General features: G+C 36.8%; 1 protein-coding gene across 1 annotated transcript; it reads right to left on the bottom strand.

Moving 5' to 3' along the window:
- Positions 1-817: 817 nt before the first annotated feature.
- Positions 818-8,500, bottom strand: LOC126725928 (uncharacterized). The gene is made up of 12 exons (XM_050430948.1): positions 8,073-8,500; positions 7,900-7,984; positions 7,618-7,748; positions 7,395-7,497; positions 7,109-7,123; positions 6,214-6,377; positions 5,791-5,986; positions 5,290-5,364; positions 4,923-5,039; positions 4,426-4,470; positions 1,590-1,688; positions 818-1,261 (listed from the first exon to the last, which is right to left on the bottom strand). Exons 1-12 carry the CDS (start codon positions 8,387-8,389, stop codon positions 1,241-1,243), a joined length of 1,368 nt encoding a protein of 455 aa, XP_050286905.1. The 5' UTR covers positions 8,390-8,500; the 3' UTR covers positions 818-1,240.
- Positions 8,501-11,877: the final 3,377 nt, after the last annotated feature.

Genomic DNA, 11,877 nt, shown 5'->3' with positions numbered 1-11,877 from the left:
TTACTTCATCACTATATTATTCACTTGACAAATAAGTTTTTGATAAATAATTGATTTTATTAGATACACTGTAGTGTGACATTTGAGTGAGTAGGCTGTGAACCATCTTTTAATTAGGGGTGTCCATGAGTTGGTTTGGGTCGGATTTGTGTCTAACTTGCACCCAACTTGATCTTGTCAGGTGGTGGAGAACCAAACCTGCTGTTGACCAGTTAGGGAGGTTGGATTGGATGGTCTTTAGTTTTGCACTAAACAGGTAATGACAGAGAGGAGCAACGATGGAAATCTCACTAGATCTAGTGAGATCTCATTAGAATTTAAGGAAATTTATGGTCTGATTGAGCTGAGTTGATCTTGGAGACCCACCACTCAACCTACCGATGTCAGTCTTTAAAGGCAAAAACCCGCTATTGACTGCAAGAGTAGTCAGATCAGGCAGCGGACAAATTGAGTCCAGTCAGATGGGTCAGGTGGCCTAGATAGCCCTACTTTTAATACATTGTGTCGTGGCATTTGAACAAAAGAGTTATGTATTTAGGTTCCCTGATCTATTATGGGGATGAAGAAATGAGGGAGTTAATTATTCTTCAAAAATATGGAGTCTTGTTCAATTATGTTTATTGTGGACTAAATTGGGGGGGCGGGGGGAAGAGGGGGAGGGAAGGAATCGATGTACTTTTGAAGATGAGGAATGCACGAGGACTCAATTGCTAGCAATCTTCAAAAGTTCCTTATATGAGTAGTGTTATGCAACGGATCTTGTGGATAGTAATTATTCATAAAATCATTACATATGTAGTCTCTTTAGGCAGTGTCATTTGTGCATGAAGTAGTCTCTATTCAATAAAATTATATTATCTATAAAAAAAATTGATACACCTGACAAATGAGTTTAGAAAGTTCTTTGCTTCTTCACAACTGGAAAATATGAAAACATTCTATTTTTCTTATCAATCTTACAACTTTGTATTTATTTATTTATTTATTTTTTTAAAGTAATTGAACTACAAAGTACATTGCTGAGGATGGAAAGATTCATATGAAAGCACGGCAGCAAGTCATACCAGCCTGAGAAGGGTAGACATTAACAATAATTGAGCTTCACAAACTTGGTTGGCTTGTCAAGACCTGCTCAATCTATTTGAAGCCCACAGATGATACAAATCATCACTTCATCTGGTCAAATGGATTAATCCCCACCAGAAGATTACGAAAAAATCAGGTGAAACTGGCCAATAAATTAGTCCAAATCCACGAAAATCTGCAACATGTCCAAATTACAGATCAGAATGGAATTTCAACAGCTCAGACGGCAACACAGTTGAATATATATTTAAACCAAAACCAACAATCGAGAAGATTCACTAAATTAAAGAATTCAAAGAGGATGCGAAGTCCAACTGCTTAAGCTTTTAGTCCAGCTGAACTCCCTGGAATTAATCAGTTTTGAGTCATTTAAGCAACCAGTTTACGCTCCAACAATGGACATTATTGCCAGATCAACCTTGGCCAAAATGGCTTTTCATAACAATAGCATGCATTCTAGCTCCAAACTGTCTTGAAAAATAGCAAAAATATAGTTGACCAACCTCCAAGTCTGGCAAAGGGTTATAAGATTTCTTCTCTCTTGTGTCGAACACTGTAATACCGGTGATTCTCTGAATTCCAAGTTTAGTAGCAATGAGGTCCTGCATTAGAAAAGGCAGCTTTAAGGAATTATACGAGAGATAAAATAAACTACGCAGCAGAAGTATTTTCAGGATAACATCCTTCCTAATTGTCAGAGAGATAAAATAATGGCATGAAATGGCCATTCAGTTATGTAATGTTAAGCCATATAAACTCCTGGCCATCTCACCAATTCATTATGGTAAAAGTAGAAAAGTCGGATGGCACATGCAACAGTAATCTACTCCCTCTTCTCTCTTCCAAAAAAATAAAATAAAAATGCAGCTAAAACTGTAGTAAAACAATGTTTTGTTTGACATACAAATACCCCATTAAAAGTACTATGTGGGCTGTACAGCTCTTCCAACTATTGTGGGCCCACTTTTAGTGTTTACAGGTCCAAAAGGCCCAAAGTTTAGGTACATTTACATTTGTGAACCTCAAAGAATGTCAGGAGACTCAGGACTGTGACACCTACTATCATGCATGATGGCATGAGAAACTATTTATTCCTTTGTATTCCTGTCAAGTGTTAAGTAAACTCTGATTGGGAGCAGATCCATAGGGAGCCAACACAGAAGAGGGGGGGAAAAGTTTAGGACTCTGAATAATCATTGTATAAATTGCTTTTCCCAGATTGGCTTGGAGGAACATTCCTCCAACCCCTTTGACTCAAGTGAACATCCATGTATATTCTTAATCACATGACCTATTTTTATAGTCAAGACTTGTTTAGATGATTTATTAGCCATGTAATTAAAATCATGGATAGTCTTATGAACTGTCACCTAATGGTTTGAATGAGATTTCTTCAACTTGGTTTTGGAAAAAGCCTTTGTCCACAGTCATTGGGGAATTTTTTTTTTTTTTTTTTTGGTTTTGATAAGTAGTCATTGTGGAAACTGAAAAAGGTTTTTACTTGATACGAGGAAAAGGGAGTAAGAGCATTCGCATTGGGCTTGGCAAATGCCAAATGTAAGGAAAATTTGGCATTTCAGGCCCAAAGGAGCTCAGCATCCGAACTGCCAAATGGGAACAATTGTAAAAAATTTTACAATGTTGCTACAGTGCCATTCTACATGTAGAATGGCACTGTAGCACTATTGTATACATTTGTTAATCACTTTTATTCTCTCTCTCCTCTGTCATCTCTTTCTCTGGGGCTGAGATGTCTTCTTTCTTTCTCAACTCTCTCTTTCTATTTTCTCATCTACCCTCTCTCACTCTCTTCCTCTCTCACCACCGCTGCCTTACAAGTTGCTGATCTCACCGCCAGCGACCCCGATGTCCAGATCTTGATCATCATCCTCCTCTCTCTCAATCTCAGCCTCTTTCACTCTCCCCCTTTCAGCTCTCTCTCTCTCTCAAACGAAAATGCAACCTGTCTGCCACGGCCATCGCCGCCTCGCAATCTTGCCCCTCACCGATTTGAGTTTCTGGGTTGTGGGTTTATGGTGTGGGTCTTTGGTTGATTTTTGATTGTGAGTTGTGGATGGTGTTGTGATGGTGTTGATGGTGAGTTTTAGGTGGTGATGCTATTGTGTTTTTTCTTTGTTCCTTCATGGTGATGGGTTTGTGTAATTTTCATTGGTTTTTTAGATGATTTTTTTTGCAAATTTGGTTGGATTTGGGTTGTGGTCATGGTGGCTCGTGGTTATGGTGGCTGGTGATTACAAGTGGATTTGGGATATATTATTTGTGAGCTGTTGTGCAGGTGTTGATGGTGGCCCGTGGTCATGGTGGCCGATGATGGTGGTTTCAGTAAATTTGTGGTTGTTCTTGAACAAAAAGAATGAAAGAGAAAGAATAAATAATGTGTTGTATTGTAAATGATGGTGATTTGGGGATATATTATTTTATTGTGTAAAAATATTATTTTAATGAGTAGAATAGGGAAATAAAAGTTGGGATTTTGGGAGTGCTAAAAAATGGTATGATATAAATGATAAAGTGAATTTTGAGATGGTAAAATAGAATTTTTTGTAAATTCCAGATGCGAATGCTCTAATGAAGCTAACAAAATAGTTGTCTATGCTAAATATGGTAACTTGATAGACCATTTGATAGGTTAATAGTTAGTACTAGAAGGATCAAAATATAATAAAAGTTAGGTGAATTGAAAAATCTCTAATCTCTACTCTCTACAAGCCTAGATGGCTCCACATACGATATAACACAACTATTTTACATTAAAAATAAAGGTAGACACAAATTTAAACTGAGGCATATGTTGGAGCCATATTTCAAAACTAAAGAGGCAATAAGTTTTGGGCCATGTGATTTTTATTATTATTTTTAATTAACCGATGGCCCCCGCTATTGATATGGCTAGAATATTACAATTTTATTATATAGGTACTTTATAAATTAAGATATTATTTTTTTTAAAGATAAGTAAATGGTAAGTTGCGGCTCATATATTTTTCTTTTGATTAACCGATAGCCTCCGCTATTGACGTGGCTAATATTACAGTTTTATTATGTAGGTGCTTTATAAATTAAGACATTATTATTTTTAAGATAAGTAAATAGTGGGAAGAGGGAGCTGGAGGTGGGGTTTGAACTACAGACATTAAGCACCAGATACAATGTCATTACTATTAGGCTATCACTTGAATATACGTTAATTTTTAAACAAATAATAAAAAATGATTCCTAAACTTAAATGAAAGTAGACACAAATTTAAACTGAAGCATATGTTGAAGCCGTATTTCAAAACTAAAGTGGCAATAAGTTGGGGCTCAATTTCTCCTTACCAGATGGAAGTCTGTGAAACTAAATGCTGCAACCTGCGGTAAAGCCTGTAAAACATTTATCAAATCCATAAAATCAGTGCCACAGACAATAAGGATTAGGGTTTAAGAAGATGCAAGATTTAGTGTGACTCTGACTTTTTGAACAATTTTTCATCAAGTGAACCCCTGTAATTTACTCAATTAATGTTCAAAACCTAAAAATTTTCAAGGCCTACAATAACTTCCAGGTGCCAGGTCTGTACCCAATTTTAAAAAGTGAAATGACTTTGCAAGCAAAATAAGCTACTATGTACCTACTCATTTGCATACTATGATGTGTGTTTCCCAATAGAGAGAAAATCCAAAATGGTAAATCATTAATTGAGCAATGAGCCTACCACTGGTCAATGTAAAATGTCTTTAAAAAACATAATGTTAAACGCTTTAGACATGTTACCATGGTTTTACTTTCTTTTCTTTTTTAAAAAAAAAAAAAAGGAAAAAGAAGGAAGAATTACCATGGTTTGGAGACCATTAATCATTACAACCTTCTCCTCATGCAAACCATCGTACAACAATGAAACTTCAAAGGGCCCCAATTCTCTATCTGTCTGGTTTGTAAGTTTCAAGTGTAGCTGTAGGGAAAGCAATTAATTGCTCAGTTTCATAAGAATTTAGTTATTTAACAGGTAACAAAATATTCAGGACAAATATTTGAAGAACAAGGAAAATGACAAACTTTAAGATGGACATTCAGTTCTAATGGACACTAAAATGAATGAAAATTTTCTATTGGCTTAGTTATATTTTTAAAATCCTGTCAGCTAAACTGCACTTCTCTAGTTCATAACAGACAGAAAAAGGGCATCAAATGACTATAATTACCGAAAAGGATCTTTCCAAGTTGATCACAGAAGGAACCTCCAAAACATGTAACTCAATGTCTCTGCGAGTGATTGGCTACAAAAGAAAAACTCCACACATAAGTGAAACAGCCTAAGAAACTAACAAAGTAACAAATTAGCATGCACTCAATCATAAATTCCTAATCAGACTTCCAATAGAAAAAAAAAATTCAAATAAAAATTTGAAAAGTAACTTCTTTTAAAATAGAAAGAACAGTTGGAAATAGGGAATGACACAGAAAAAAAAAAAAAAAAACAAATAGCAGACATTTTTCTTATTGGTAATTACACAAGCTCCTGGAGAGTCTCGACTCTGAACCCACAACTTAAGCCTGCACCTTGCTCTTGCAGGGGAAGGAGATGCCATTTGAGCTAGAGCTCATTGGCACAAATACTGGAAAATATTCCTATTGTTCTATGTTCCAGGGAATGTATCCATATAAATTAAAAAGCTTACTGATATTGAAGAATGAACACTTACAGTGCCCAGAATCTGCTGTGTCTGTAGGCGTCCAGGTTCACCCAAATTTGTACGCCATGTTATCTGAAGTTTACCAAGAATATTACTTCCCTCAACTTTCATTTGTGTAGAACCATGTGATGACAATTTTAATTGATAAAGATAGTTGTGAATTCCTCCGCCAGATCTGATAAGGATTGGTGGCTTAAATGTATCCCTAAAAGTTTAAATTAACATATGATCAATAATTAAGAAATAGAAGGTGATAAAATAAGTTAAGATAATTTTTTTTTAAAAAAAAAAACTTACATAACACCCCCCCCCCCCCCCCCCCAAAAAAAAAAAAGCGGCAAGAAAAAAAAAAGTAAGGAAAAAAATTTGTTACAAAAATTAAGCAAGGCATATCAATTGTTGAAACTCTGAAATAGTAAATATGCCACACACCTAGTCTGGGAATTGCTGTGTGAATGGTGCTCATTGGCTTGTAATATTGTTGCACTCCAATGCTGAGCGGGCTCAAAGTCAACTTGGTCCATAAAAAGGTTTGATTTTGTATGATTTTCAATGCAAGCTTCCAAATATGTAGTTTCCTGATTTTCATAGGGAGGCTAAAAAGACCCAGAAAAAAACCCAAATGAATTTTATTTATAAACTTGAGAACTTGTGATAAGGCATAAAAAAAAATGTCATATTATGAGATATTATTACTTAAGGAGTGAACAAAGTAGAATTCCAATATCACTATAAAAAAGTCAGAAATGAGAAGAACTGGTTAGTTTCAAGCACCATCTACACTGTGTACTTTGTACCAACTTAGGCGTAATACAATGTATTTAACCACCTCATTTCCAATATGGATTTTTAACGTATGCAATTTTTTACTGATATCTACAAAAATTTTGGAGGGGGCCTTATGGTGCTGTGCATTTGATCAGCATCCAGACACAGACACAAAGTATTTACAAAACCTTCCACTCATCACTTGATTCATTTAAATAGCTTTGTACATGAGTGAGAGAGAGAGAGAGTGGAAGAGGAAGAAGAAGAAGAAGAAGAAGAAGAAGAGCTCACCTCACTTTAATAGTATCAAAGAAAGAAATAAGTTTTAAAAATAATAAAATAAAATAACATACAAAAGTGACAAGATTGCTGTGACCAAACAGTAACTTGGTGGAGCTGATGCCATTTACCCAATTGGTTTGGAAATAAATTAACCCACATGGTATATGACAGTGGATATATAAAAAGCAATCCTACGTCAGTTTTGCAACATCTAATAAGAGTTGCAGGAAGATCTCTTAAACTTACAATGAACGAATACAGTCAAACCTCAACATACCTTGACAACTCGAACCTGCAAAAGAGAAATTAGCAAATATTAAAATTAAATTTGCAAAACAATATTATAATGTAACTCAGCCAAAAAAAATCAAAAATAACATAGCAGGAAGCAACCAATGCCCCTGGTATTAACTACGTGTTGTTATCATATTGAAAAGATTTTATCTGCACCTATAAATTGTGTCATTCTTCACCTGGGATTTGGAGGTTTCCCACTTTATGGACAAAATAATATAAAAAACCCAACATTTTTTATTGGACTTAACAAGGCGTGGGGATGATACCTTTGTCCTAACTGAAAGTGGATTGGCGACCATGAACTTAAAAAACTGTGGAAGATATTTACGCTCACCCTCGCCATCATTGTACAATGCAGTGCAGACCAGCCTAAACATTGCGAGACAAACATATATGATAAATCAATTAAGAGAAGTAAATAAAATTGTGCCAGAATCAGAATCAGAATCTATATACATACTAAAAAAAGGGTGAGATATGATAATTTACGTGTGAGGTCCGAGTTCCTTCACATCATGTTCAACAATGAAATCATAACGCCCTCCAGCACGTATCGATTCAACAGGCGATTTTGAGGTATCCAAAAGCAATAACCTCTGCCTCTCCGTTTGAATTTCAGCCTGAAATCAACAACATTGTGTAATCACTGAACAACTCTTTTAAGTTGTAGTGATACCAAAATAGATACACCACTGCTCAATACCACTGACCCACCCACTAGAAGAAGCAGTTATTAAAAATGAATAATCTATTGAAATGGGAAAAAGAAACCTTGATAATAACGTCCTTTACTTCGAAGTTGGAGCTGTTGTTAATGCTAATATAGCTACAAAATGTCTCTCCCAAGTAAATCGCCCTGTTCAAATCAAATTTCTTCAAATCAAAATTCAAAAACCAAAAATTCGCAATTAAATTGAGAGAGAGAGAGAGAGAGAGAGACCAACCCAAAGGACTGGGGGAGAACGAGAAGGGAAGAGAGGCCCATGGGGTCGGAGGAGTCGTGGAGGAGGAATCTGGTGCGGTAACTGAGATCTGATGAGTCGGTGGGATTGGCCACGTGGCGGTCAAGGAGTGGAGTTAGATTGGAGGCGGCGATAGGGTCGTCGAAGATGTCCTCGCCGGCGATTAGATCGGAAAGGTCAAGGCGGAGCGGAGGGTCCACGTGGAAGGAGGGCTTGCATAACCTCATCACCCGGAAGGCCAGCGAGTGCGAGCCCTGTGATTGTGACTGTGACTGTGCCTGTGAACCTGTGCTGCTCATCTTTGCAGTTCTCTCTTTCTCTCTCTCTCTCTCTCTCTCTCTCACAATCAACTATGAATTCCCAGCCTCAGTTTAAGCAGAACGTCTTTTCTTTTCTTTCTTTTCTTCTGAAACTAAAACGACTCTTTTCTTATTTATAATTCCCCCGTGCGATGTACGGAAGACTCAGAACAAAAGTTTTAAATTTTCACCTTCTTAGAGATTTTTTAGAAAATAATTACAAAATCCAAACAATATTATTAGTTAGGAAACATTTCAAACTAATTTGGTTTTAACAATTCGAGTCCAGAGGACTCGATTTCTGGGTTGTTATTTTATTATTTTGCCAGCAGCTGAGGTGGCTAGATCGTTCACATAGGCCAAAAATCGAGTCCAAGGAACTCGATTTCCAAGTCTCATCAGTCTATCCCACAGCAGCATTAGTCTCATCCCACAGCAGCAACGGTCACGTGGGCGTACCCCAAATCGAGTCCAGAGGACTCGATTTTCATGAATGGTCCCCAGCCCTCCACGTGTTGCCGTGGGTCCCAACTGGGACCTGTTTTCCTCCTTACCGTGGGGTCTCTCACAGCTTCAGCTCTATACTCTTCATAAACCCAGCTCTATTCTCTTCAAAAACTCAGCTCTATGAAACAACTTTCCTAAACTCACTTGCACTCACACAGAACACTCATCTCACACAACACTCTCAGGTAATGTTTTTACAATATTGTGATTATTTGCTAGTTTTTTTTTTTTTAAAGAAAATTTTCATATTAGGAAAAGTTTTGTTTTTCTGATTTGTTAGTGTAAATATTGTGATTAATTTATTTGTTAGTATATTGTGATTATTTGCTAGTTTTTTTTAAAAAAAAAATTAATATTAGGACACATTTATATAAGATCATGAATCTACTTAAGAAAAAATATCTATAATGACTAGTAATATTATGATTAATTATTGGGAATATTTAGTAAATAATTGTGATTAAATTATTTGCTAAGCTTTTTAAAAAAAAAAAAATTAATATTGTGATTATTGGGAATATTTAGTACCAAATATTGTGATTATTATGTTATTACAACATATGGGAATATTTGTTTTGTTTGTTAGTGTAAATATTGTGATAATATGCTAAGTTTTTTTAAAAAATTAATATTGTGATTAATTATTGGGAATATTTAGTACTAAATATTGTGATCAATTGTTAGGAATATTTAGTACTTTTAGGTCTTTATCATGGATATGAAATGGATTATGAGTTTGATACCTAAGATAGTAGTATTTTTACCATAAATTATTTCAAGATATATTTGTTTAAGATTTGTAACAGATATTTCAATGGATAACTAGTTGGTATATAATATTTTTGTTCATCATAACTTATTTGAATGGGTTTTGAAAGTCATGCCCCTAGAATGATTTGGAATTTTTAAAGAATATGAAATTGGTAATGACTATTTTTGTAAGATTACTAAAGGTGAGTATATGCAAATTTGGTTGAGGTTAGTATTGTTGGCATTTCATATGCAAAGTTTTGTGATTGATGTTGATTGAGTGTAATAAATTTGTCACTAACACAATTGCACTTGATAATCTATAGGTTGACAATGATCCATATAAATATATACTACGGTGGACCCCTTAGCAATGCCAACCCTTATGACGGATTCTCATTTCAAGATCCGGGTATCCAGTGCTACTATATGATGATACGCCGTAAGCTAAAGACCCTGAATGAGCTGAAAGTAAAAATTATAGAAGAGTTGCAAGTGAACCCTACTTTGCATGACATATATATTACTTTCCGTTCTCCATATGAAGTCCTCAATCAATGCATTAATTACAGATATATGGCGATAACATAGGAAAAACATGTGAAATTCATGTTTAGTAAGATGGAGAAATGGGAACAAGCAGCAGATTTTGAGTTGTATGTCACTTTGGAGCCACGTGCGGAAGTCGGCGTAGAGGAAGAAATTGTACAAACAACTATATCTCTACAGTTTGTAGTCCTAGATGATCGATGCACCACATTGGGAGGCTATACACCCCCTTTTCAAGAGACACCAGCAACAATTGAGAGCGAACCTGGAAATAGATATGAAGTTCAATTTTGTACACATCGAGGTGAATCCTCTACAGTTCCAGTAGTTGAAGATGAAGATGAAGACTGTTTTGGGAAAGATCTTGATGATAGAAATGAGTACGAAGAGAGGATTGACGATGGCAACTATGACAGGGGTGTTGATGACCATGAAATTACTCTCATTCCTCATGTTGATGATATGGCTGAATGTGATGAAGATGATGCGGACGCTAATGTTAGAGTTCAGCATGTTACAAATACGACCAAACAATAGATTACATGAATTCTAATACCAACCATAACAACAGTTACTCAATATGCTCCATGCATTAAATGACTTGTCATACCGTGGGGCCAGCCTTGTGTCCTGCTTTGTGACCACCTGTCCCACAAGGAGGTGCTCTTGTTGTGCGTTTAGGTCGACCTTGTGGGGGTGACTGTAACCCAACTACCTGCTCATTCTCAACATGCACATCTTGCTGTTTTACTTGACTCCCAACAACTGAAGATCCTACAACTGCGGGGGAGGATGGTGTAGCAGATGAAATGTGAGTGTGGCCTGTAGTCATGGGATTTGTATGCAGCCCAGGAGTGGGCATGAATGACATGGACTGACTATGGGGTGGTACATGGTCTATATGACTAATGCTGTACGAGGGGGATTGAGTGTGTATGACAAGAGGGGTCTGACTGAAATCATAGTCGAGATCAAAGGATGGCGGGGTAAATGAAAGATGAGCGGGGTCAAAAAATGTAAGTGGGGTGTGTGAAGGGATCTCGGGGTGAAAAGATGCATAAGCAGTGGGTAGAGGGATCTCTAGGTCAGGAACTACATGAGCAGTACGTGGAGGGATCTCTAGGGCAAGAGATGCATATAGGGGTGGAGGGAACTCTGGTGCATGTGGGGGTGGAGGGGGACACGGCCTACTGACAACCTGATGGGGTGCAGCACGCTAACCATGGCTATGGCTGGCACGAGTTGAGCTCGTGCTTGGTCGTCCAATATCTTCTGGCGCTTCTTGATTTGCCCCATCAGTCTCTTCCAAGGGAAGTTGGGCAGTTATACAGCGAAGGCGTTCCACTACCTTAAGTACAGCTGTAATCTGCTTGTACTCAGGACTACCTACTGCATGACGTATCAACAACTGCTTATGACTGGTAATCTGCAAGTAAATAAATACAATTAGTACATCTAACACAAAAATGGCGATACGCAACAAAATTTGAAAAGAAAGGTCGAAGCAATTACCATAATAAGAAGTGACGTGGTAGTGTGGTCGACGAACCTCCAAGTCACCCTATCGTACCAATCGAAGTATGGATGAGCAGGTGACATAGCACCCTCTAGTCATACTCCATGACATAAAGATCGTGCTCGACTATTCCACACTTGGATATGGCCATAATGTTTGTCCCTCC

Source organism: Quercus robur, chromosome 5 (genome assembly GCF_932294415.1).
Source record: "Quercus robur chromosome 5, dhQueRobu3.1, whole genome shotgun sequence".
Lineage (NCBI taxonomy): Eukaryota > Viridiplantae > Streptophyta > Magnoliopsida > Fagales > Fagaceae > Quercus > Quercus robur.
This window is presented reverse-complemented; position numbering and strand designations above follow the sequence as displayed.